The sequence below is a fragment of the Giraffa tippelskirchi genome, chromosome Y, assembly GCF_054371585.1.
Source record: "Giraffa tippelskirchi isolate mGirTip1 chromosome Y, T2T-mGirTip1v1.2.pri, whole genome shotgun sequence".
NCBI classification, from domain to species: domain Eukaryota; kingdom Metazoa; phylum Chordata; class Mammalia; order Artiodactyla; family Giraffidae; genus Giraffa; species Giraffa tippelskirchi.
Genome location: NC_137290.1, coordinates 8,820,453 through 8,847,723, shown reverse-complemented (window position 1 = coordinate 8,847,723; position 27,271 = coordinate 8,820,453). Strand labels below are relative to the sequence as shown.

At 44.3% G+C, this 27,271-nt stretch overlaps 1 protein-coding gene across 2 annotated transcripts; it reads right to left on the bottom strand.

Annotated features, from left to right (window-relative positions):
- Positions 1 to 6,588: 6,588 nt before the first annotated feature.
- LOC145537799 (zinc finger imprinted 2-like) lies at positions 6,589 to 24,681 on the bottom strand. Of its 2 annotated transcripts, XM_081568666.1 has the most exons (6): positions 24,315 to 24,681; positions 18,252 to 18,355; positions 17,594 to 17,641; positions 14,097 to 14,223; positions 13,810 to 13,902; positions 9,126 to 12,396 (listed from the first exon to the last, which is right to left on the bottom strand). In XM_081568666.1, exons 2-6 carry the CDS (start codon positions 18,282 to 18,284, stop codon positions 12,353 to 12,355), a joined length of 345 nt encoding a protein of 114 aa, XP_081424792.1. In that variant the 5' UTR covers positions 18,285 to 18,355; positions 24,315 to 24,681; the 3' UTR covers positions 9,126 to 12,352. The 2 variants fall into 2 exon arrangements, with proteins under 2 accessions (XP_081424793.1, XP_081424792.1); XM_081568667.1 differs by lacking the exon at positions 17,594 to 17,641 and having other exon boundaries at positions 6,589 to 12,396; positions 24,315 to 24,476.
- Between the last annotated feature and the right edge of the window lie 2,590 nt (positions 24,682 to 27,271).

Genomic DNA, 27,271 nt, shown 5'->3' with positions numbered 1-27,271 from the left:
ATTTTCCAGGCAAGAGTACTGGAGTGGGGTGCCATTGCCTTCTCTGAGAATCATGAGGATTAAGTAAAGTTAGTACAGGTGTAACTGTGAGAATTGTGCCCAGTATGTAAAACCCTGTGTCTCTACTGCTTTCTCTAAATGGGTGAGTCTGTTTCTCAGAACTGTGTGGGACGGTCTCTTCATGGATATAAATAACAATGCTGCAAACATCATGATTGGGGACTTCCCTGGGGGTCCAGTGGTGAAGAATCCGCCTGCCAATGCCGGGGGCCCGGGTTCGATCCCTGGTCTGGGAAGATTCCACATGCTGCAGGGCAGCTGAGCCCGTGCGCCAGCCACGACTGCTGAGCCCGTGTGCTCTAACTACTGAAGCCTGTGGACTCTGGAGCCTGTGCTATGCAACAGAGAAGCCGCCGCCATGAGAACGCCACACATCGCAACCCCAGGATAGCCCCCGTTCGCTGCAGCTCGAGAAGGCCCTTGTGCAGTAATGAAGACCCTGTGCAGCCAAAAGCAAACACATAACTTAAAAAGCATCACAATCTGAAGCAGTGGAGAGGAGCAGACACCCTGGGTTTGAGCCATCGGCCAACGCGACACGTCAGCTCGGCTGCTGAGTGGCATGGAAGCATCGCTTCGGGGGTAGGATGAGATTTTAGCAACTGCCTCTCCACGAGCACTGCCCGCAGTATTTCTATCCTGCCGTCTCACAGCTCTGGCTTACATGCCTCCACTCATGGGGATCTCATGTACAACAGTGCTTATTCAGACAAGGATGACCATGCTCCCCTAAAAGGGATCTGTGGCACCATCTGGGGACACTTTTGGGTAGAGACAGGGGATGTTGGTCAACCTCCTGCAGTGCACAGGACCACCCCCCCAGCAAAGACGGATCCAGCTCCCATACAACAGAAGCACCAAGCTGGCCGCTTTGACCCCTCAGTCTGGAATCCCTGATGCTGCATCAGCAGAGTGACAACGAGGATTTAAATATCCTTTCCTAAGAATTCCCCTTCCCATGTAGGGGGTGCAGATTCAAGGCCTGGTCGGGGAGATAAAATCCCACATGCCTTGTGACCAAAAAAACCCCATAAAACAGAACCAATATTGTATATATAAAAAAAAAAACAACTCAATAAAAATGTTCCACATTTAGAAAATCTTTAAAAAAATAAATAAACATTGCTTCCTGAGAGCCAGATACCAGCCTGAGTGAGTGCTTTTGCATATGAGACACTTAATTCTCCCAACCACCCCAGGAGGCAGGACCCATTTTTTCATTCCCCCTTTCACAGATAGAGAAATAAGGCACAGAGGTTAAACAATTTGCTGAGGTCTCATACATGGTGCTGAAGACGACTCCTGAGAGTCCCCTGAACAGCAAGGAGACCAAACCAGTCCCTCCTAAAGGAAATCAATCCTGAATATTCATTGGAAGGACTGACGCTGAAGCTGACGCTCCAATACTTTGGTCACGTGATGCGAAGAACTGACTCACTGGAAAAAGACCCTGATGCTGGGAAAGATTGAGGGCAGGAGGAGAAGCAGAAAACAGAGGATGAGATGGTTGCATGGCATCACTGACTCAATGGACATGAGTCTGAGCAAACTCGAACTAACTAAAATAGCATCTTTTTGGTCTCCCTTATATGCATTGTACATCTGCTTCAATTATTCAGGAAAAGGGCACCCTGACCAGAAATAATGTCCATGTTAAAAATAAAGATTAAGGGCCCTATTTCTGGGTCACCAGTGTTTGTTCTTCTTTGATAGGAAGACTCCCTTCCCAGGTGCCAGGTCCACACTGACTCGATATGTATGTGCTGGTCTCTCTTTTAACACTGAAGAAATATAACCCCCCTGACTCGTTTAATGTTTTTGTTCTGTTGTTTTGCAGTGGTTGAGTTATGTCTGACTCACTGTGACATCATGGACCGCAGCACACTAGGCTTCCCTGTCCACCATCTTCCCGAGTTTGCCCAAACTCACGTCCATCGAGTTGGTGATGCCATCCAACCATCTCATCCTCTGTCGCCCCCTTCTCCTCCCGCCTTCCATCTTTCCCAGCATCAGGGTCTTTTCCAGAGAGTCGGTTGTTCACATCAGGTGGCCAAAGTATTGGAGATTCAGCTTCAGTCCTTCCAATGAATACTGAGAGTTGATTTCCTTTAGGATTGACTAGTTTGATCTTCTCGTGGTCCAAGGGACTCTCACGAGTCTTCTCCAGCAACACAGTTCAAAAGTATCAATTCCTCAGCACTCAGCCTTCTGGCAGCCTTTGTTCTGACAATATATAAAACTGTGCTGAAAACTTGGAGCAGCTTGTCAGAATAATCTGGGAAGATGACTTTCAGGTTGGCCATGTTTGGCTTATAGAAATCAAGACTTTTCTCTATCATAAGTAAACACAACTCTTCTCTCTTCTTATTATAGACTACTATTATTTTCATTGGTGCTGCTTGGCATACACAGCAGGATATCTGAAAAGCCCACCTGAGTTCACCTGAAGTCTACTTTGGACCAGTGCTCGGTACCAAGCACGGGACCCTTGAGCCCCTTTGGCATCACAGCGCCCTCAGGTGAGTCTGTGAGTTTTCCCTTGTATCTGTCGCTCAGTTGTTAAGTCGTGTCTGACTCTTTGCGACCCCATGGACTGCAGCACGCCAGGCTTCCCTTTCCTTCACTATCTCCCAGAGTTTGCTCAATCTCATGTCTGTTCAGTCGATGATGACATTCAACCCCCTCATGTGCAGTCACCTCCTTCTCCTCCTGAAACATCTGGATCTCCTTATATTAAGTGATGGTCCACCGAAGAGAGAGATGGTCCTTTTTTCTAGGCAAAGGACCTAGGCGGAAGTTCCAGGTAGGAAGGCCTGGAATTTTGGTGTGAACCGGGTTGGCGTGTTTTTTTTTTTTTTTTTTTTTAATGTGGCTTAAAACAGGAAATCTAATTTTTGATTTGCATTCTATAATAGAATGAAACTAAAAGAAAGCAGGAGACAGTGCTACCCAGTGAGGCGCCACCCTCTGGAGCACCAGCTGGTTTCTACAATTGGTAGGGAGAACTAAGATCCCGTAGGTCATGTGGTATGGCCAATCCTGCCCCACCCCACAAGAAAAACCAAAGCCCAAGTAAACAAACGACGAAGCCTATGGTCAACTGATCCAAACCAGTCTTCTATCTGAAAGGCTGAAGTGGGCCAGGTATCATACCAGTGGGTCCTGTACTTCTTCCCTCTTTCAGGGTCCCCCCTGGAGGAGACCTGAGAATCAGATGGCCTGGTCCCAGCACTGGAACCAGAGTGAGAGGAGATTCACAACTGAGGCTGGGCGCGGGGTATGGGGGTGGTATTTGTAAGTTGTGTCTATACCTGTGCTCACATACTTAATGCTATGCTTTTCCTGCATTTTCCTTCGGAGAATCTGTGGTCCCCACCTGCCTCTGGAAGCACAGGGTTTGGCTAGCTTGAGTGCATGCAGCGGGGCAACACTAGGAATAGTAACCCCATTCCTAGGATGCTGGCGTTTGGGGGAATTATAACCAACGAGAAAAAGCCTACACAACGAAGCCTACAACTGCAACAGTATGTGGGAATAACTAAGGAAAACTGATGAGAAAAACAAAAGCTTTGTTGAGAACACAAAGCTTTACCAGTTGATAAGAATGCTTGAATATATAAAAGAACATCATATTCCTGGATGCTAATAAATGTAACAATGTCAATTCTTCCTGATTTGTGAAGTTCACTTCAATAATCATCAAAAAGCTGTTTTTAGTTGGTAAACAAATTTTTCATCCAGAAGAGTAACCATCATATCTTTCTCATATAAGTACACATACATATAAATACACTTTTAAAGGTACAATGACAGAAAGCTCACCTAAGACGATATACAAGTTAAAAACATAGATCTAGGATGCGTAAAGGGTGACAAAACAATTTGGATGATACAGATATACAACTGTATTATAAAATAACATATTATGACTTGATGTGTCACTTATTAAAATTGATGTTGCGGCAGTTAATGGGAGACCAGTTTTATTTTCACATAATACATTCAAAGTAAATTCAGTAACAGTTAAAGTATATTTTATAAGTAATAAAAACTGCAGAATAAAACATTAATGTTTAGAGGTGGTTAGATTTTGTAGGTTTAGAAAAGATAGCAGAAGAATTGAGCTATATAAAAATTGAAACCTTCTGAAAAAAATTATTGAAACAAACTGGGGGAAAATGTTTATGGCCAAAATGAAGACAGTTAATATCCTTATTATATAAAGAGACTGCTCAAATTGATTGGAAGATATTAAAGCTACACAGACAATGAATGCAAAGAGGAGAAATATAATTGCTTAAGAAGCTCAGAGGAAACTATTCAGTGTCCTTAAAAACGAAATAAATAAAATTAAATTAGATGTCCCTTCTCTTGTTAAACTAGCAAAGGTGAAAAGCACCATCATGAGTTAATGGCGGCGGTGCAAATCGATATGTTTTTGAATGAAAACTTAGATGTGTATCAGGAACCTTAGACAAGTATACCCCTTCCCATACAATGAATCCCCTTCTGATACAGGAACTCCCTTTTGGCAAAATCTTAAAAGACTCCTAACTTTAGAAAAATATTTTAAGGACCAAAATGTTCATCACAGTATCCTTTACAATTGTGAAAAACCAGAACTAAATGAAACATTCAAACAGAGGGGAGGGCCACACAGATAAATCTCTGGGCATACTCTGCAGCTATCAGCAAGGTGAAAACGACTTCCCGGGGACAGAGCAGTGTGTGAGGTGTACGGTTACATGGAAAAAACATGCCATGCACACATGGGATGATCACAGCTAAATGAAAACTATAACCATCTTAAAATAGGTAACACGCCCACATGTGTCAGTAGGTGAGACAGAACAGAGGTACCATGGAAGCCAGACTTCCTCCCCACTACTCCCTACAGGCAAGCACCTCCTTAGTCTGGTGATTAGTTTTAAATTATAACAAAACAAGAGGACTTCCGTGGCGGTACAGTGGTTAAGACCCTGTGCTTCCCAACACAGGGGACTCAGATTCAATCCCTGTTTGGGAAACTAAGATCCTGCATGCAGTATGTGCAGCCAAAAAAAAAGAAAACAAACCAAAATGACCAAAATGTTAATGCTGTCTATGGTGTACTGGAGTCCGGGGCAGGGGACAGCAAGGCAGAGAGAGAGAGAGATCTCAGTTCAGTTCAGTCGCTCAGTCGTGTCCGAGTCTTTGCGACCCCTTGAACTGCAGCACGCCAGGCCTCTCTGACCATCACCAACTCCCAGAGTCTACCCAAACCCATGTCCATCGAGTCGGTGATGCCATCCAACTATCTCATCCTCTGTCATCCCCTTCTCCTCCCGCCCTCAATCCTACCCAGCATTAGGGTCTTTTCCAATGAGGTAGAGAGATCTACCTTTTCATAAAACTGAAATTGTTTTTAATGAGTCAAGTTAGTGCTCTCAAATGAACAATAGGAATCCTTTTAAAAATCCTTTTAAAAAAAGGAAAACCAGTTTGTGCAAATCAGTAAAAAAGAAAAAAAGCACAGACACAATAGTAAAATGGGCAAAAGGCCTAGATTATACACAGAGAAGTTTAAAAGCATACACGGGCAGGAGGGAATTCATGAGGTACCAAGAATCACTTTTTTGGCTTATCAAACAGGCAAACATTTTCTTGGTTTAAGTAATAAATATCCAATGCTGGTAATGTTGTTCAAAGGCTTCTTTATACCAGGCATGGGAAAGCCATTTCTTTGCAAATATGAACTGCTCAGTCTGTCTTATAAGGAGTGCTATGCTGAGAAAGGTTGTGGGCCAGTCTTCAGGTTCAGGGCCAGCGTGACTGATTAGCTATACACATCTCTGCCCACCCGCCTCCTGCCCTGCCTGTAGCTGGTGGCTGTGAGTGCTGCCCCTCAGGAAACAAATTCTGCACCATCTTTTGAGAACCACAGAAATGCTTTTCCTGTCTCATCTGGTAATACCACTTTTTGGAAATCTATCTTCAGAAAACAACTACAAATACAATGCTTTATGATCTGTTTACCCAACCTTTATATCACTGCCATTTTTAAATTGTCATTACAAATTAGTGAGAAAAAGAGAACTCCAAATCTGTAATTATACGAAAAATGTTTACTCAGAAAAATTATTTAAAGTACAGTGAATACTCCAATGTGCTAAGGTGTGGTTGTATCTGACATATGGCTGTGGTCTGTAATTCTGCGGTTTAGCAACTGTCACTAAGAGAACTTTAAGAACACCCCCTGAGTGCCTACTATGTACCAGGCACTGTTAGGCTCTGTTGTACGGACGAGCTCCAGGCCTTTCAAGAGTTCCAAGGGGAGGCACTGTTACCGCATTTCCTGAGAAAGTGAGGTTAAGCGGCTTCTGAGGAGGGAGCTGGCTCTGGCTTCAGGTCAGCCCAGCTCCAAAGCCCACACTCTCCCTACCCTACCAAGGGGCTCCTCAGCCAGTGAACACAAGCATGGTCCTGGGTGTGTGCTCTGATGAGAGCACCCCGGGGCGGGGGAGTTTATTAGCCTGCTGTGTTTCTGAATTTTTTTTTTTAATATGCTTACTACTGTTTAATGAGGAAAGTAAACCTAACACAACTGGTAAAATGAGGGTGTGGACAAACTACTTCATCTGTGGATCTTTCCAGGCCTGACATTAGGCCTCTTAATTCCCTAAGCGGGGTTAAGAGTGCAAATTCTTCACAGAGCAACTGTAGTAGTTCTTCACAGAGAGTTGAGTAGTTCACTTGCTCCCAAGAGAAAAAAAAACAAGTGTACACATCTTTTTGACCTTGAGGAGAGAAGGCCAGGGGTGCTTCCAAAGCCTTCAAGATACATATACCTTTTGGCCCAGAAGGTCTATTGCTGGGAACTTCTCCTTGGGGAACACAACCACATGCAAAGACATCAGAGCAAGTTGCTGATGGAAATTCCAAGACTCAGGAGGTAATGGGGAAGCAGCGCACATGTACCAGATAAGTTTCAGGTGTACAACACAGGGAGTGAGCATTCTTACACATTCAGCAACAATCACCACAATCAGCACAGTTACCATCTGCCACCACAAAGCTGTCACAACAGTACTGACTATATTCCCTACTTGTACATTACATTCCTGTGACTTATTTTATAGCTGGAAGTTTGTACTTCTTAATCCCCTCACTTTTCCGGTCTATCCCCCCATCCTCATATAATACAGTATGTTAATTATAACTAAATAAAAAAAATAAAAGGTTTGCAATGGAATAAAAAAAAGAGATAAAGAACAGTAACCCCATTTTCCAAACCTAGAAGTCTAGGGAAATAAATTAGGCCAAGTCTATGCAACCAAGTATGAGGTAGTCCTGAAAGATGAAACTGGGGGATACATTTAGGAATGTGGGAAGATGTTCATGATATATTACAAGAAAATTGCCACCTTTAAAATAGTATGTATTTTCTTTAAAAATCTATAGAAACCTATACACAGGAAAAAATGTCTGAACAGTGTATACCTCTTCTGGCAGCAAGTATATCTAAGACAGGAAATACAAATATTAAAAAAAAAACAACCAAATCCTCAAAGATGATAGTATTTTCTAATCATCTTCAACAGATAGGTATTACTTGCATAATCAAAGAAAGCTTACAACATGAGTGTTTCTACATTAAAAAAATAGCCTGAGTATAAGACCAGTGCTCAAACTGTCTGATGTATCAGGAATTGGTTGGGAAAAGCCACAAAGAATAGTATTATCCTTGGGGGCCCACTAGAATAGGAGCAAGAAAAGCAGCAAGGTGAAAGATAACAGGCTGAGGTACCTGCCACCACAGGCAACTAGAGCTCAGCTTGAAAAGTATGGAGGCAGTGGCTTGTGCATATTTTATAAATTCCAACTAGTCCAGGGATGACCGGCAGAGTTAACTACCCACGTTGTCACTGCTGCCATCTGTGGTATGAAAGCAGCATCGGAACAGAGTCAAGTCTGATGCTCCCTGGCTTTCTAGAGTTAAGGTCTCTTAAGAAGCCTTGGCCCAGGGCCCTCGACAAATGTTCCACAGCAGACCCCCTCGAGGAGTCTCTATCACCTCTTAATCCAAATATCTAAAGACCAGGATGGAGTAATGGGGGGAGACACGTAAAGAAAAATCTAGAAGAGGTGGTGAAGAAGGAACATGCAGCTGGATCATGAAGAGTACATGGATGGTGAAAACTATGAAACCTTCCTGCCTGTGAATGGTGCAAGCTTGGAGAATGGTGCAGTGGCTTGGAGAATGACTTCAAGAGCCTAGACCTTTGGCAGGGGCAAAAAACTTGACCGGGATATGATATAAAGTACACAAAACCACCTACGAGGTATTCCTGCCAAAGCAGCTGAAGACGAATCAAACTAAATTCTCCAGAGTTTAGCACTAACTTCCATTTACAGAAAATACAGGGAGAGAGGGACAAGTTAAGGATACCACAGGAAGCAAACAGACACATTTACAAGGGGGGACATTCCACAGGACAACTGACCTAGTTTCTTTCAGGACTACTGGCTTAATCACACAAAGCTTTAAAAAAATGAGAGCCAGAAAGATGGCTGCCATGGCTGGAGCGAGGGGGAAATGGGGAGTTCTTGTTCCATGGATACAGAATTTGAGTTTTTCAAGACGAAAAGTCCTGAGTATTCACTGCACAATAATGTGGCTCTACTTAACACTACTGACCACTTAAAAATGTCTGAGATGGTTAATTTTATGTCATGTGTTTATCAGAATTAAAAATAAATTAAAAAATGAGGGCTTCTAAAATTAAACAGTTAAACCTTAATATAAGGAATATAAAAGCTGTTAGCTATACTAGGAATTGGGTGGAGAGAGGGGGGAAATATATTTCTACATTATTCTTGGGGTCACACAAGGCACTAAGAAAAAGTGAGAAGAGATTGCTTTAGGTTAAGAGAAACTTGAAATCAGACAACCAAATGCAATTAATAGAGCACATTTGGATCCAGGTTCAAACAAGCCAGCTATAAAAGGACATCTCGGCAATGACTAGGAAAATCTGATTATGGTCTGGGTAAGACACTTTTTCTGAGTTGATTTAAAATTTTCCTTTTTAGGTAGATATACTGAAGTTTAAAGAACAGAGATGACACAATTGAAAGAAAGTGTGTTAAGCTAATAATAATTGGGGTAGTATGGAGATTTAGCAAAAATGGTGAAGGAACAAATGGGATGGCAGACTGATGAAGGGTGTGAGTAAAGCTATGATCCCAGGGAAAGCAGCAGATTTCACAAGGTAGTGGTGAGGTAGAAGTTATCATAAAGAAATGACAGGGTTTTCCTGGAGTGCATGGAGGTTACAGTTACAACCATTCAGAAAAAGGATGGAGTCTTTTCGAAAAGGCACAGGAGCCAACTCGGAAGGACTCCCAGTGGCCAGAGCTGGAACAATTCTAAAGTAAGTAATGGTCATGTTGAATTACAGCCCATGCCACAAATCCATGCTATATAAATAAATTACTGAATAAAAATCTAGAGGAGCAACTTTTCCTCACAGAATTCTAATTACTAAACGTAGAAGGGATGAGAAAAATGAAAAAATCACTAGTATGACAGAGTAAAAACGGCTGTATGTAAAACCCACTTGCTAGATTCTAGAATTCAGTAGGTAAAAGTTGGAGGAGAAATTGGAAGCTCTCCTGAAAGTTTCTCCTGAGAGATATTTATTAATCACCAAGAGAAACAAATGAAGGTTAATTAACAACATCAACAATAAGCCATACTGACATTATCTTCCCTTCAGGTAGTGGTGGCAGGATCAGAAACAAATATACAGTGGGTGGGGAGGGTGGTCCATGGGAGGAAACAGGGCCAGTCAGTGAGGGCTGTTCCACCAGGAACTTGGGAAACAAGGATGAGGGGCTGTGTAGTGAGCGCTCATGTGGATCAAGTGCTCATTTGGCTGGTGCAGGCCCTAATGACTCATGTTGGTTTTTAAGTTCATGACTTTGTAGCCACACATCATAGGTCAGAAACGGCAGGATGAGAAAAAGCACGGCAGTGAATAACGACAGACACAACCCACCCTGCCAGGCCAGGAGTCAGATTCTGAGACACTAGGTCACCTGGTTCCCAGGTGTGTTTGCATCTGACCATCATTCAAGTCAGTGATGCAAAACCTTTACATTAGAACACTATGGCATAAAAGAGATTTTTAGTGCAACTCGTGGCTCGTACTTTTGAGTGAAGTATGCCCAGCATAGAAATAGGACTTTAGGTGAAGCTGGCTGTGCTGATGACGCCCGAGTCCTACAACAGAAACCGTTTTCAAATACTCCTTTTTTTCAAAAATGCAAAACCCCAAACCCTCACATATAAAACTACTAAACATGCTACTTGATCAGCAGCAGATTTACGATCTACAAGACCAATTATAAGAAAGTGTTTAGCAAAAATATTCTTCCCTGATCAGTGTCCCCAAAATTCATCTAATTCTAAATTGTAAGAGAAATGGCTATCTGAACTTCACTTTAACAATCTCTTTGACCCCCTAGTTCCACCAGTGTCCCATCTGATTTAACATGAAATAACACTGAAATTACTAAAAAGAAAGGTGGCTTCGGTCAGTACAGATGTTACTTTTCTTCAGAGAGAATGTGGCAGGAAGAAAACAAACCTGGGTTGAGCATCAAGATTTAAAATAAGTATCTCAGGGACTCTCAAAAACCAAACAAGCGAACCAAACCAAGCTGGGGTTCAGTTTTTGCCTCATCACTTACAACCCAGGTCAAATCAAATGACAACCTGGAGTTTCAAGTTTGCTCTATCTGTACATATGAAATAAATATCCTCAACACAGGTGCAGTGCAGCATTCCTTAACTGATCAAATAATACACATGGCAATGTTTTCAAAATTATGAATGTCTATGTAAGCACATTACCAATTACTTCAGCTTTGTGGATTATCACCATAGGTACACCTCACACACCTTTTTACGATGCCCTTTGCTGATGCATCCCACGTGGTAAAGATATTGTATGTCAACACTTCTGTAAAAATTCAGACAACAGAGTTCCTGTCTGGAGCACACCTGCCAGTCACACATTTTTTGTCGGGATGTCAAAATCGAGGTTCTCTATTCTATGGACACCACCAGAGAAGGACAAACTCTATCGGCTTCTTTCCCAAAAATACTCTGTAAGGTTTTTTGCTTCAGTGACTGGCACACGTGCTGACTGTCCGTCTGCAAAAAGACTGTTCTATCACCTTGCAACCGCTTGCTGTTTTCTGACTACACCATGACATGTTTTCAAGTTGTTAACAAGGTGGGAGGGCTGGTGCAAGACCTTCTTTCATTCAGAGCGCTCCAAGGGTCTCTCTCCAGGAGAAAGCCTAAGAGGTTGAGAATGTTCTGACTGGACGTGTTTCAACAGTAATGGCACTCCAGGGGCTTCTCTTGAGAATGGAGTTGGTAATGTTGAGTGAGGCAGGAGGGTCAGCTGAAACACTTCCCACACAGCTGGCACTGGTAAGGCCTCTCCTGAGTGTGAATCCTGTAGTACTGGATGAGGTGTGATCTTTGACGCAACCTTCTGCCACAGTCGCAACACTGATGGGCTCTTTTTCCAACGCAGTCGTGCTGCCGCTTACATCCAATCAAATACATCTTGTCTCGGGGTAACTCACGTGGCAGGGCTCTTGCTGCTTCGTGGGCTTTGAGATGCTGCACATGATGGACAGCCTGGATGACAGCTTTGCCACACTCGAGACGCTCATGGCAGTCCTGCCTCTGAATGCTCACGCGGCCGTAGACATCTGCACGCTGGGTCAAGGACTTCCCATCCCAGTGAGTCTTCTGATGCCTGCTGAGGTGCGGCATGAGGTAGAAGGCCTCCCCACACCGTTTACATACAAAGGGCTTCTTCCCCGTGTGGATTTGCTGGTGCTTCTCCCGGCCTCCTCGGGTACTGAAGTCTCTCCCACAAAATTCACATCTATAGTGTTTGTTCTGTCGGAGGAAAAACGAGTTGTGGGCCAGGCAGGACCTGGTGCAGGCTCCAAGAGTACTGTGCTCCCGAGGACCATTTCCTAGCAGACTCTCCGATGGTTTCTTAAGTTCTGAGCTTTTCTCTAGTTGATCACCCTCGTGGCTTCCTTCCTGAGTGAGGGTCTTGGGGTCACTTATTTTTATGGGACTCAAAACTTCTGCCGGCTTGACCTGGTGCAACTCCAGCGGATCATCAGCACAAGACTCTCTCGTGTGGGCACACAAGGAGTCACCTGCCTACAAATCCTCTATTCTTGCCCCCGAGGATGATTTCTCTACAGGCAGGCTTTACTCTGGAGTTAGATCTTTGGTTTCAGATTGGTCCTCGCAACCTAAAAGAAATGTAAAAGGTCCTCTACTATTTTTTACTCAGAGAAAAACATCATTATAGTAGAAACAGAAGAAAGAGACCAATCATTACACACACATTAGTACAGAGGTTTGAGAGTTTTCCAGGAACCAAAGGAGAGAGTGGGAGAAGGATGCAGAAGACAGCAAGCAAGGATAGGTGAGGGTGAGGCAGCAAAGACCATCTAGGAGGACTGAACATTGACAAAGATGCCAGAGGCACTGACAAGAGAATGAGAAGGAAACCAGAGAAAGAGGGGGGACTGGGGTTTGGCTGCAACTTCCAGACCATGCTTGGTACATCACTGCGCTTTGGAGGAACTAATACAACTTTGGCCATAAAGGGATTCTACTGTCAGGTCAATCCGGGAGATACCGTACGATGCAAGTCAGCTTTCACTCTTGTAGGACTCTTCAGATCCCTTAAGCAGCATCTCAGATCTCCAAGAGGGGAAATGTAAGAGGTAGCATTTCTCGAACTGATCTTGTTAGGCAACACTTTTGGGTTTTTTTTTTTGTAAAGAACCCCGATTATCATAATTCTGTAGGACTATTGGGGAAACACTGGAGTACACCGGTCAACACCTTCTCACTCAGAATAAAGCAAGAGAACTCCAACTCTTTTCTTGGCTCCCAATCTCTCGTTTTACACATTCAATTCAACATTTACTAAACGCTGATTCCGAGCAAAGCATCATCCACCTGGATGTTCGTAAGTCTGTACAAAGACTCTAATCAGGCTATAAATGTACAAAAGGAGAGTTTGGGGAATTTCATCTGGGAATGGAAAAAGATCAGGCAGGGGAAGGCATTAGGGCTGAGCAAGCAGTCAAATGGGCAGCAAGCTTATTCTGAGCAGACACTGACTATGGAAGTACACAGTCCTGGGGAGCAGCAATATAGGGTTCTAGTAGGAGTATCTATGAGAGATGAAGCTGGATGTGACTTTTGGGCCAGACTGGGACGGATTTAAATGTTTTGCTAGAAGTCTGGATTTTCTTTTGGGAGTGGTAAGAACCTGATGTGTGCTTTATGTCACCTCCGTGAGGGCTGGAAAGAGCAGTGGTATCACACCAAGGTTTTCGATTGTCTCAGGGACAGAGAAAAGACCTCTGATTTCTAGCTGTCAGGGGAAAGGCACAAATGAATGCAGGGGCTTGAACATTAGAGGATACGGAAACTGGCCTCCCTGGAGCTAAGCAGGAGAGGAAGAGATGAGCTTCAGAGAGGAGATAAAAGAAGTACCGAGTGAGCATGATGTGGCGTGGCCACACGAGCCCCTAAGGTGAAAGCACCTACTGGCCCTCTGCCTAAGCTGAGTGGGCTCTGAGGACCAGCTCCCAGCCCCTGCTCACTGAGCAGGGTTGTCTCCCCAAGATCCCGGTCTCACTGCTCACCTTGACATGTCACTGCACTCCCGTCTTCCTCCCTAGCATGTGACTCCTCCTCTTCCAGCTGTGAGATAATGTCAGGTTTAGGGAACTGGTAACCTGTTGAAGAAGGAGACTTATAACTTGGGGGTTCTGTCCTGTACCCTCAGGAACTCCCAGCCTGGTTTCTAAAGGCTCTGAGATAACAGGCAAGTGCAAATTTACACACAAGAAAAATAAAGCCTGTTTCCAAAGATTCTGCCACTAGGGACATATGCCAATGTCTGGAAACAATTTTGGTCATCACAGCTTACCGAAGGAGACCAGGTTCCTGTAATTTTCCAGCATCACCTCCCGGTAGAGCTTCCTATGAGAAGCACTGAGGTAGGGTAATTCTTCTGGACTGAAGTCCACAGCCACATCCTCGAAAGTCATCAATTCCTGAAATACAAGATATACTCCTAAATGATTGAAATCCGGAATTATCCCAAAGAGGGATAAAGGTGCCTGGTAAGAGGGGACTGACCATGAAGCACACATTCAGACAAGCAGAAAGACTCTAATCCAAAGGTTTCAGGGACCTACAAGGGTTTCTTTCCTTTAAGTCTTTCTCATTAAAATGTTTTCTTCTCTGCAATCACCCTCTTGTTTTTTTCAGCCTTCTAACTTTATAGAGGCTTTCAATGGCTAAGTCAAAGATCTCTCTTGGGAAATGTCACACTGCACTTGAAAATATGTGGGTTATTTTCCAATATCTTTTGGTATTAACTTCTAACATAATTCCACAGTGATAGGAGAACAGACTCTATATGATTTCAATACCTTCAGGCCATGAAACTTTTGCACTTAATATCCCTGGATATGTTCCATGGTCTCCTAGTTTATAGTCTATGGGTACTTGAACAGAATTTGGATTCTCTTGTTGTGTGAAAACTATATAAATCTGAAGTTATGTTCAATTGGTTCATACTGCTTTTCAGATCTACTATAGACTTCTAACTTTATTCATTCCATTAATTTTTTGAGTTTGATATTGGAAGTCCAACTAAAAATTGTAATTTATCTACTTAAAAATAATTGTAATTTATAGTAGAACTTCCCCCATAGCTCCCTCATAGCTCAGCTGGTAAAGAATCTCCCTGCAATGCAGGGGACTTGGGTTTGATTCCTGGGTCGGCAAGACCCCTGGAGAAGCAAATAGCAACCCACTCCAGTATTCTTGCCTGGAGAATCCCCTGGACAGAGGAGCCTGGCAGGCTACAGTCCATGCAGTCACAAGAACTGGACATGTCTTAGCGACTAAACCACCAACCACCACATAGTGGAACTATATGTAACTTTGTTGTGAACTCTCCAAGCCTCCTGTAAATGTGTTATCATAGTTTCATAATTTAAAACATAAAAAAGAAAGAGAAAAAATAAGTATATCTTTCTTTTGATTTGAACTCTTGAGAGAAGTAGGAATATTTCTAAGACAGCTCCTGCTGCGAATTTCTAGAGATCTGTGTGGGAGGAGAAAGATCCTTTTAAGTTCCTTAATAAAGAGAGAAAAATGCAAATAAAAGCTGAGCAGTATACCCCAATCCCAGGAAAAAGAGACAGCTGGGTCTACGTTCTGGTTCTCTCTTACAAGCTCTGTGAGTGTGGATAGGTTAAGCCTCAGTGACTCATCCACAAAACACAAACAGCTCATAAATATGCAGAGATGGCCAATCTTATAATAAGAAAATGCATTTCAAAATGACAAAGTATGACTTTATACTCATTCAACTGACAAAAATTAAGACGTTGGACAATACCAAATACTGTCGAGAAGGGGGAATCTTCGTGGTGGTGGTGGTGTAGTTGCTCCGTCGTGCCTGACTCAAAATTTTGAGACCCATCCACTGTGACCGAGCTCTTTTGTCCATGGGATTTCCAAGGCAAGAATACTACACAGCAGGTTCCCATTTGTTTTCCAGGGGATCTTTCTGACCAAGGATTGAACCTCCATCTCCTGCACTGCAGGCAGATTCTTTACTGACTGAGCCACCAACGAAAATCTTAGAATGTGGGCTTTTGAGACCTCTTAAAAGATGCTAAAAGTGAAGTTGCTCAGTTGTGTGTGAGTTCAGTTGTGTGTGACTCTTTGCGATCCCGTGGACTGCAGCCTACCAGGCTCCCCCATCCATGGAATTTGCCAGACAAGAGTACTGGAGTGGGTCGCCATTTCCTTCTCCAGGGGATCTTCTCGATCCAAGGATTGAACCCAGGTCTCCCGCGTTGCAGGCAGATGCTTCATCGTCTGAGCCACCAGGGAAATGTAAATTGGTAAACCACTTTTGGGTCCAGAAATATACCTATTCCTAGGTGTATCTGCTCATGTGTACTGTCTTATAACCTCCAAAATCTAGGCAAGACCCAAACACTCATTTATGGTAGAAGAGATAAATGTATGATGATATTGGGGCTCCCCTGGTGGCTCAGATGGTAAAGAATCTGCCTGCAATGCAGGAGACCCAGGTTCAATCCCTCAGTCATGAAGATCCCATGGAAAAAGGAATGGCAACCCACTCTAGTATACTCACCTAGAGAATTCCATGGACATAGGAGACTGTCAGGCTACAGTCCCTGCAGTTGCAATGAGTGAGACACAACTGAGCGACTCAGTTCAGTTCAGTTCAGATCAGTCACTCAGTCGTGTCCGACTCTTTACAACCCCATGAACTGCAGCACGCCAGGCCTCCCTGTCCATCACCAGCTCCCGGAGTTTACCCAAACTCATGTCCATGGAGTTGGTGGTGCCACCCAACCATCTCATCCTCTGTCATCCCCTTCTCCTCCTGCCGTCAATGTTTCCCAGAAACAGGTTCTTTTCCAGTGCATCACCTCTTTGCATCAGGTGGCCAAAGGACTGGGGTTTCAGCCTCAACACCAGTCCTCCCAGTGAACACCCAGGACTGATCTCCTTTAGGATGGACTGGATGGATCTCCCTGCAGTCCAAGGGACTCTCAAGAGTCTTCTCCAACACCACAGTTCAAAAACATCCATTCTTTGGCACTTGGCTTTCTTTACAATCAACTCTCACAATCATACATGACTCCTGGAAAAACCATAGCCTTGACTAGATGGACCTTTGTTGACAAAGGAACATCTCTGCTTTTCAATGTGCTGTCTAGGTTGGTCATAAACTTCCTTCCAAGGAGTAAGTGTCTTTTAATTTCATGGCTGCAATCACCACCTGCAGTGCTTGGGGAGCCCCCAAAAATAAAGTCAGCCACTGTTTCCACTCTTTCCCCATCTATTTGCCATGACGTGATGGCATCAGATGCCATGATCACTGGGTGACTAACACACACATAATCACACCTCAGAATAATCCAGTAATACAAACTAAGTAATTACAATTACATGCAACATTCTTGGTAACAGAAAGGTGAATGTAAGAAGCAGGTATTGGAAGACTACCGAAGACCATGATACCCATTTTACTAATATACGTCTCTTGTGTTTTCATGGAAACATTATGCAGATCAACGAACTAGAGAGCATGTACTGACTGCCCAGCTTTTATAGAGGGGTTTATTTGGCTCACATGTGTTCTTTATTCTTTCTTCAAAATTTGTTAGTTGCCAACACCAAAATATTAGTATAATTCATATTATTAGCAGGATTTTTTGACTTCACTTTAAAAAATCAGAAGATCTAGGCATCAGGGTCCACATTCTCACATGGCGCCATCAGCTGATGCTGAAACATAGCTGCCCTTAGATGGGGCAGATGCCCCCCATGTTGTCACAATCCACCCACTTACAAATTCTCTTTTATTACCTCAGTCATCTCTGAGGGCATCTTCACTTGCGATCCTAGACACAGACACTGTAGGGAAAGAGGGCTATTCTCAGGAACAGATCACCTGGAACAATATTTCTCACCTCTCTTCCCCTTAGCTCTTCCTCAAGGAGCATTTGTAAACACTTTCTTTTCCTAACTGTCAAACGCCTTCCCCTCACCCATGAATTTTTTTCTAAAGCAAGTGCAACACATTAGCTTCTTCTAGGTTTCAAAACATGATTTAACAAGAACATTAAGGAGCAAATTTTTAAAAATTCACAACAGTTATTTCATCTATAAAAAGGAGCATAATAGTAGTACAAATCACATGAGGGTTGCTTTGACTAAGTCAAAAGTGGAGAGATAATGGAACAATAAACAATGAAAAATTAATTCAAGAGACAGGAAAAGAGAGAAAATATTAAAGATGTGGTATGTGGTGGTGGCAATAAGTGTGAGAAAAAGCAGGAAAGCAAAAACAAAGAGTCAGAAGAAAACTCTGATACAGACGCCTGGGAAAGAAAGGCTCAGTTAGGTAAAGTTTACATAAAGACTTTAAGGAAATGAGGATGTTTAATTAGATAGAGGAGGTCTAGAAATCAGAAAGGGGAGCTCCTCACACTGCAGAACTAAGTCAGAAGAAAACCTGACTCACCTGAGATCTAACAAATGGCTTCCTGTCAGACATCTTTGTGTCCTTCTTTTGGTGGTGTTTTGTGTTTCTCTCTTCTGCAAGGACACAGTTCTGAGCAGAGTAACCTAGAAGGGAGAAGGAATAACCACAGAGTTGAGTCCAGTCTGGCAGCACTCACAGACACAGAGAGTAGCCTGCCAACCCCTCACCTGCCATGGGCAGAAGCAGCACTTCCTATGACAAGAGAAAAACCAAAAAAATCATTTCTCAGCTCACTGTGGCAATTCCAGAAAAGAGGTTTGTTTACCTCCCACCTCTAAATGCTTCCATGGATTTTCAGTGCCTTCCAAATAAAGTAAACCTTCCCTCTACATTTGTATCAATGGTCCTAGCTTCACCATCGATTTAGTCACCAGAGAACTTCAGTTTCTCAATTGTAACATGAAAATTACAATCATCTCTCTAATTCTACAGGCACCTATAAGGGTTAAACATTACCTGCTGTGTGTGGGGCACAAAGCAGGTAGTAAAAAAAAAAAAAAAAGACCACAACTCTTATTACTACATCTTTTTCACTCAGGGATCTAGAAGACAACCACCACCTTCCCTCAGGAAACCTGAAGTCCTTCCTTGTTTGTGGTCTCTTTCCAAGAGTACCTTTCACTATTCTATAGTTTCTTCTCATACCCTAGCAAGCTCTTTCCCTTCTCTTGAATTTCAGCTCCATCAAAGGCTGTGTCTTTGACCAAGTTTAAAAATTCTGTGGGACCATATGCCCTATGTCCGATGGAGGCAGTATTAACAGCCACGATTAATAAGATGACAGACTCTGGAGCCAGCCACGGAGGTCGGAATCCTGACTGCCAATTACTATTAATAATTGTGGACCACAGGCAAGTTGGGCTTCCCTGGTGGCTCAGACGTAATCCCTTGGAGAAAGAAATGACAACCCACTCCAGTCTTTTTGCATGGAGAATTCCACTGGCAAGGAGCCTGGCAGGCTACAGTCCATGGGGTCAAAAAGTCAGACACGACTGAACGACGAACACGTTCACAGGTAAGTTATTCAATCTCCCTGTGCCTCTGTCTTCTCATCTGTGGAAGGAGGGTAATACCTATCTCAAGAACTACTAAGAGAGGTAAAACACTATTATAAAATATTTACAATGTAGTACATTTTAAGTGTCCAACATGTTTACTATTCGGTTCAGTTCAGTCGCTCAGTCGTGTCCGGCTCTTTGCAACCCCATGAACCGCAGCACAACAGGCCTCTCTGTCCATCACCAACTCCTGGAGTCCACCCAAACCCATGTCCGTTGAGTCGGTGATGCCATCCAATCATCTCATCCTTTGTCGTCCCCTTCTCCTCCCGCCCCCAATCCTACCCAACATTAGGGTCTTTTCCAATGAGTCAACCCTTCGCATGAGGTGGCCAAAGTATTGGAGTTTCAGCTTCAACATCAGACCTTCCAGTGAACACCCAGGATTGATCTCTTTTAGGATGGATTGATTGGATCTCCTTGCAGTCCAAGGGACTCTCAGGAGTCTTCTCCAACACCACAGTTCAAAAGCATCAATTCTTCGGCGCTCAGCTTTCTTCACCGTCCAACTCTCACATCCATACATGACCACTGGAAAAACCATAGCCTTGACTAGATGGACTTTTGTTGGCAAAGTCATGTCTCTGCTTTTAAATACGCTATCTAGGTTGGCCATAACCTTCCTTCCAAGGAGTAAGCGTCTTTTAATTTCATGGCTGCAATCACCATCAGCAGTGATTTCGGAGCCCAAAAAATAAAGTCTGACACTGCTTCCACTGTTTCCCCATCTATTTCCCATGAAGTGATGGGACCAGATGCCATGATCCTGCTTTTCTGAACGTTGAGCTTTAAGCCAACTTTTTCACTCTCCTCTTTCACCTTCATCAAGAGGCTCTTTATTCTTCTTCACTTTCTGCCATAAGGGTGGTGTCATCTGCATATCTGAGGCTATTGATATTTCTCCCGGAAATCTTGATTCCAGCTTGTGTTTCTTCCAGCCCAGCGTTTCTCATGATGTACTCTGCATATAAGTTAAATAAGCAGGGTGACAATATACACCCTTGACGTACTCCTTTTCCTATTTGGAACAGGTCTGTTGTTCCATGTCCAGTTCTAACTGTTGCTTCCTGACCTGCATACAGGTTTCTCAAGAAACAGGTCAGATGGTCTGGTATTCCCATTTCTTTCAGAATTTTCCACATTTTATTGTGATTCACACAGTCAAAAGCTTTGGCATAGTCAATAAAGCAGAAATAGAGGTTTTTATGGAAATCTCTTGCTTTTTCGATGATCCAGCGGATATTGGCAATTTGATCTCTGGTTCCTCTGCTTTTTCTAAAACCAACTTGAACATCTGGAAGTTCACGGTTCACGTATTGCTGAAGCCTGGCTTGGAGAATCTTGAGCATTACTTTACTAGCATGTGAGATGAGTGCAACTGTGCTTTAGTTTGAGCATTCTTTGGCATTGCCTTTCTTTGGGATGGGAACAAAGACTGACCTCTTCCAGTTCTGTGGCCACTGCTGGGATTTCCAAATTTTCTTAGCCTCTTCAAAATTCTTTTAATGAATGCAGGTGCACAAAACTGGACTAATCATAATCCTTGATACATCACCATTCAGCCATACATGACCCTCATGTTTATTTCAAATTTAATTCTTTATATTTTTCAATGTAATCAACCCATCCCACTGGTCCACATCCCCATCTTGTTCCCTTGCCTTTCTCTCCTTGTCTATATATATACACACATATATAAGTATATATGTATATATATATATACACACACACAAACAAAGCTTTGGTTTTAGTATCAATATCATCCAAAGGGCTATCGGGAGTGAATGGCTTTCTTCTATCACCAGTGAGATGCCCTTAGTTCCAATCGAGTAACTTTGAGTTTCTAAGACACCAGTCAAATTTTGACAGAATTGAAATTTCGGGCCTCCTATCTCCCACACTGCATGCCCTCTTTTTTTTTTTTTGACTGTGTATTGTTTTGTGTTGACACTAAGGTTTAGGCTCAAAATGAAAAGTGGAAGGGTGGGGAACAGAGCAGAGAGAAGGCATACTCTCCGAAAATAGCATGAAAAGCAAAAGCCAAATCTCAAGTTTCTTTCATTTCACATAGGATTAGGCAGATTAGACTGGAGATTACAAAATTCATTCATTCATTCATTGAACAAGTTTTTATTTAGCTCCCTCTTACATGCCAGGCATACAGCAAAAGTTCAAAAAGTCCCTCTCTCACCTTCCTCCTCACATGCTTGGATCAAGTCTGCCACCAGGTCACCTGCTTCCTTGCTGCTCTTGGGCTGCTTTGACTTCGCTCATGTCTGAACCTCCCCTGGCAACGTGTTCAGAAACTGCTCCAGCACCAGCTGCTCCATCATCTGCTCCGTGGTGCGGCTCTTTGGCTGCAGCCATCACCAGCAGAGCTCCTGAAATTGGCTCACAGCTTGGTGAGGTCCTGTAACCGACAGGGGCTGAAAAGACCTAAAGTTTTGATGAGAAACTCTTGGAGCCTCTGGGTTTCTTATGGGGGTGGTTTCTCGATTTTCTTCTTGATCACGTAGATGAACGAGCTGGGTATTCCTCGAGATATCCAAAACTTCTTTCACATGGAGCATTTTTACAGCTTGACCCTTCAAAGGATGGAGATACTCTAAAAGGCAGGCTGCTTCAAAGCACACTGTTGTGGAAGATGGTGGGCTGAGTTTTATCAGATGAAGAAGAGAGTCAGAAACCTTAGGGTCTGCAGAAACTACACAGAGAGACTCACAAATGGCTTGCAGAGTTTAACTGGACAGTAGAGGTTATGCAAATCAAAGGAAGTTAGCTCATTTCACACAAATGCCTAAATGAATATTCACACAGATTTGCATATCTACAGACCGGCTCTTGCCTCAGTCACAGCGTCAGGTCTAGAAGATGCACAGACACGGGCTAGAAAAATCTCAGAAATGGCACTGAAGGGAAGAGACTTGAACTCCAAACCACAACGAACTGAACAAATTCATGAACCACCTAAGAAGATGCTTTTAAAAATGAGTTAATACAAATGAGGAAAGATCATTACAATACATTCATCCTACAAAGGACTGCATCCCTATGCAAAAAATATAAAGAAATCAAACAAGCCTATAACAAAAAGGCAGAGATCACTTAAAAATGCAAATTTATTTTCTTATTTTTTATTTAAACATTTTAACTCTTTAGCTAGAAGTTAGACTGGGATAATGTATGAGAAGACTGTGATTTTTTCTTAATACTTATCCACCTACCAGCAATTTAAAATTTGCTATTACTTCCTTTTTTTGGATGTACGATACCCCCCACTGAATTTCCATCTCTACAGGCTGCAGCATAAGATTCTGACAAAGGAGTAGCAGAAATGACGGTGAAATCCTGGCAACCTGCTTCTCTAGGCTAGCCAGGTCCCAAGCTAGAGCAAAGAGTCACAATCCCTTCTCCTCGCCCAGAGAGGGAAAAGTAGGCATAAAAGCAGCTGATGTTAAACACTTGGGGGGAAAAAAGCAAAAGAGTCCCTAAAAAACGTGAGTGGTGGTGGGTTCCTTGATTTCAGAGTAGGGAAGAAAGTTCAGAGAAATGGGAATAAGTGCTGGGAGAAGGGAGTGGAGGCCAAGAGATTCCAGGTGAGCTGAGGCTGTGGGAGGAGGGAGCAGGGACTGAAGGGAGCCACCAAAAGAGAAGTGCTGAGGAATGGGGAAAGGAGGAAAGCAAGGCCAGGCAGAATGCAGAGCTGGACCAGAGGAGGAGGAGTGGGGCAAGGTAAAGAGGAAGAACCAGTCTGGGCTAGGAGAGGTGTCCAGGGAGTAGGCGCCCAGAGAGAAGGGGTGGGACTGAGGCAGAGGAGCAGAAAGGAGAGGCAGAACTAAGGAGAGGAAGGGGGCCAGGACTGAGCGAAAGGATATAGAGAGGAGAGGTGTGATGGAGGGAGGAGGTCTGAGGCAAGAGGGGCAGGAAGGAGGGACCAGGGCCAGGGCAGAAGTGGGGGACCACAGGAAGGCTGAGGGAGGGTAAGGGCTGGGAGAGGAGAGGTGGGCCAGAGCCAGGGGGAAAACACAGAGGAAGGTGGGACAGGAGGTAAAGGGGGAGCTGAAGGAAGGAGCGCCTCTGACATAAAGGGGGTGGAGCTCGGAGAGAGGCAGGAGCAGGACAGAGGGGAGGGATAATGGCAGGGCCAAGGCTGAGGGCACTGTGTTGAGGGGAGAGGAGGGGTCCTAAGAAAAAAGGGGAGTTTGAATGTGGGGGAGGCTGGGGGGAGGGGCCAGGGGGTCTGGAGAGGAACGGGGGGTCTTCAAAGGCGAAGAAGGGTGGTTCTGGTGGGGGAGAGCGAGAGTGGGGTCCTAGAAGAAGAGGGCTGAGGGGCATCGTCGAAGGGGAGGGTGGAGGTCCTCATGGAGGAAGGAAGTTGTTCTGAGGGGAAGGCAGGGGGTCTCTGAGGGGGTAAACTGGGGGGATCCTCCAAACGGGGGGGGGTGAAGGGAAGGGGAGGGGTCCTCGAGGGGGAAGGAGGGTTTTCTAGGGCGGGAGTCCTTGAGGAGGCCAACAGGTGTGTCTGAAGGGGAAGGCCCGTGGGGTCCTCGAAGGGGAGGGCAGGGGTCCGAGAGGAGGACGGGGAGGGTCCTCAGGGACCAAGGAACGCGTTCTTGGGGGTGAGAGCAGAGAGGCCATAAAAAGGGAGGGTCTGTGGGGTCCTGGGACGGGGAGGAAGGTGCGACGCGGGAGGAGGAGGGCGGGTGGAAGGCCTTCCAGCCAGGGAAGCATTGGCAGGAAGCCGGGGCGTGAGCAACAGGGAGGCCGCCGCGTCCTCCTCAGAGTTGACTTGGCCCGCGCGGCCTCCCGCACCCCTTCCCCTCAGGGCCGCTACTTCGCGCCTCCCTTTCCGTCGACTTCCCCGCGAAGAGGAGCGTCTGCCTCGGCGTCCCTGAGAGGACGCCCGCGCCTCCTTGCCCGCGAGCCGGGCCCTCACCCCCAGGGCCTCTCCCTCGCGTCCGGGCCCTGGCCGCCGCGCGCTCACCTCGCAGACGGACACCCTCGCCTGGTCGAACCTCTGCACCTCGGTCTTGCAGAGCAAACCCGCCAGGCAGGCGCTACCAGCGGTCTGCGCATGCGCCCTGTGGGACGGCCGGTGCAGAAAGCGCCGCGCAGAAAACGCAGGCCGCTTTTGGCCGGCTCCGCTGGGCGGGCCCGCGAGGACCACGCGGCCTAGAGAGGGCTGGGAGGGGCCGGAGGACTACTTCCTTTAGATGCTTTACGAGTTTTGGCAGTAGTCAGCACGTGGTTTAAAACGGTTTCAAAATAAGCAGTATGCAGTGAAAAGCCTTCTCACTTTGTGTGTGCCACCGAAAAAATTCTCATGCTATAAAACCACGGAACACTCAGGTGACCGGTGCAATTATTTGAACACGTATGATTATTAAACTGAATAATTATGCAACTGTGAATAATTATGAAAGCATGAACATGTTTTCAGTGTCCTTCCACAGTGTCTTTGTGTATATGAAAATAGAGATACATGCGTATATACATATGTGCGTTATACACACATATATGTCATTATCATTGATACGTATTATACATATCTATACTATAAATTCGGTAGATATTAACCTGTAATAGATATAAATAGTTTAAAATATAAAATATATTTTCTAAATAAGAACTGTGACGATGTAACACAACCTATAATGTGACACAGTGTGGTACATACTGTAGCTTAAAATGTGTACTTAAGTAATATAATTACTCCCTTGATAGCAATATAAGGCTTCCCTGGAAGCTCAGTTGGTAAAGAATCCGCCTGCGATGCCAGAGAGTCTGGTTCGATTCCTAGGTCAGGAAGATCCGCTGCAGGAGGGATAGGCTACCCACTCCAATGTTCTTGGGATTCCCTTGTGGCTCAGCTGGTGAAAAATCCACCCTCAACACAGGCAGACGTGGGTTCGATCCCTGGGTAGGGAAGCTCCCCTGGAGACGGGCACAGCTATCCACTCCAGTATTCATACCTGGAGAATTTCATGGACTGTCGAGTCCATGGGGTCTCAAAAAGTCAGACACGACTGACCAACTATAACAAGTATATCATGATGCCACACAGATTCATATTATATGTAACTATATGTTTGTATAAATAGAGTAGAAACATTTTTAGTTTGCAAAAGTACTCATAGTCTCGTTTCCTACCTTTTTTATACAAAAGGTGGCAGACTGTACCCATTGTTCTATGCCTTCATTTTTTCCTATCTCAGAGACCTTTACATATCAGTACAAAGAGAATTTGCCTACTGTTTTTGAACAGCTGTTTGAATTCTGTTGTACTGTTGTTGGAACTTGATTTATTTACCCCATCCCTGACTACTGGGTGGTTGAGTTGTTTTCAGCCCTTTGCTACCAGTATTCTGTGCAAAACTATGAGCTTCAGCAGTTCTGCTGCTGTGTGAAATCTTCTGGGAAGAAAAATCCCCTGCAGTGGAATTGTTGAGCCACAGTGCACACGTGTGTGTCATTTTGACAGAGATTTCTAAGCTGCCTTCCATAGACGCTTGCCTATCAGACCCCCACCAGCCTGTGTGAGCAAACCTGCATTCTCAGTGTTATAGGATGCTTTTTCAGTTTTTCCAAAACTAGGGTCGAAAAATTTTTCAGGAGCAAGGTAGAATATGTTTTCCTGTGTTGAGGAGCCATTTGTGTTTAACTAAAGAACATTTATCAGGGCCTCGAGATATGTAGGGAAAGTATAGTGAAAGGTGCAATAAGTATTTTAGTCATTGTGATGTTGATTATGGTGATGATGGCATAATGGTTAATATTCTTGACACTGGTCTTATACCTGTGACAAAAACTAACTCAAAGTGGATCAGACACCCAAATGCAACACCAAAACTAGAAAACTCCAGGAAGAGAACTTAAGAGAAAACCTATGACCTGAGATTTGGTGATGGCATTTTAGGTATACACGTGCAGCTCACAAACCCCTGGTGTGGGGGATTCCCCAGAAGTGCCCTTCTATGTATTGTATCTGAAAACCTGCAATTTGGAGGTCATTCAAGCTCTCTGAGCCTCAGTCTGTCCTTCTAAACTAAAAGGACAGCAAGTTACTAAATATAAGGATTAAAATATGTAGAGGTGGATAATGTTTTCTTCCACGTGCTGAGGGTCGCTGGGTGCGTCTGAAAATGAATCAACAAAGACATATTAACTGGAGACAAGCTTACAACTTATTTTAATATGTTTTAAGTGACACAGGAGCCTTCCTAAGGAAATGAAGACCTAAAGAAACAGACCTGAGTATTTCAAACTAGGTTTGATGAGGTGGGGACAGTTGTGGAAGAATATGATCGGTTAAGGAATAAGAGGTGAGTGTAATAAGCTGGCAGAAACTTAGCAAGGCCTGTGTGTTAGGCTTCCTCTTGGAAGTGTTCCTCACCCTTTGGAGATAAGAATGCTCCTTTCCTCCTGCTATAGGCAGGGTACCTCTCCCATGATGGGATTATGGCTTGTTTCATGGAAGAAGGGGGAAGGGGAAGAGAGTGAACCTCTTCCTTCCGCTGTTTTCTCAAACTGCTTCACCTTCAATATGCCAGGTGCCATATTTTGGGGTGAGGTATCCTGAACCTCATCACATGTCAAATGATTAAAGTGGTGTCTGAGATCCATACAGGCAGTTTATATCTGTTGGCTTCAATTTTATTAGAAGACTCTTGAGAGTCCCTTAGACTGCAAGGAGATCAAAGCAGTCAATCCTAAAGGAAATCAACTCTGAATATTGATTGGAAGGACTGACATTGCAGCTGAAGCTCCAATACTATGGCCACCTGATGCGAAGAGCGGACTCCTTGGGAAAGACCTGAGGCTGGGAAAGACAGACGGCAAGAGAAGAAGGAGGTGGCAGAGGATGAGATGTTTGGATGGCATCACCGACTCAATGGACATGGGTGTGAGCAAACTTTGGGAGATGGCGAAGGAGAGGGAAGC

Coding starts and splice junctions, on each gene's coding strand:
- LOC145537799 (XM_081568666.1), bottom strand. CDS start 18,284: ATGTCTGACAGGAAGCCATTTGTTAGATCTCAG. Junction 13,903..14,096: donor CAGGAACCTGGTCTCCTTCG/GTAAGCTGTGAT, acceptor CTTCTTCAACAG/GTTACCAGTTCCCTAAACCT. Junction 12,397..13,809: donor GAGTGCAGTGACATGTCAAG/GTGAGCAGTGAG, acceptor CATTTCTTTTAG/GTTGCGAGGACCAATCTGAA.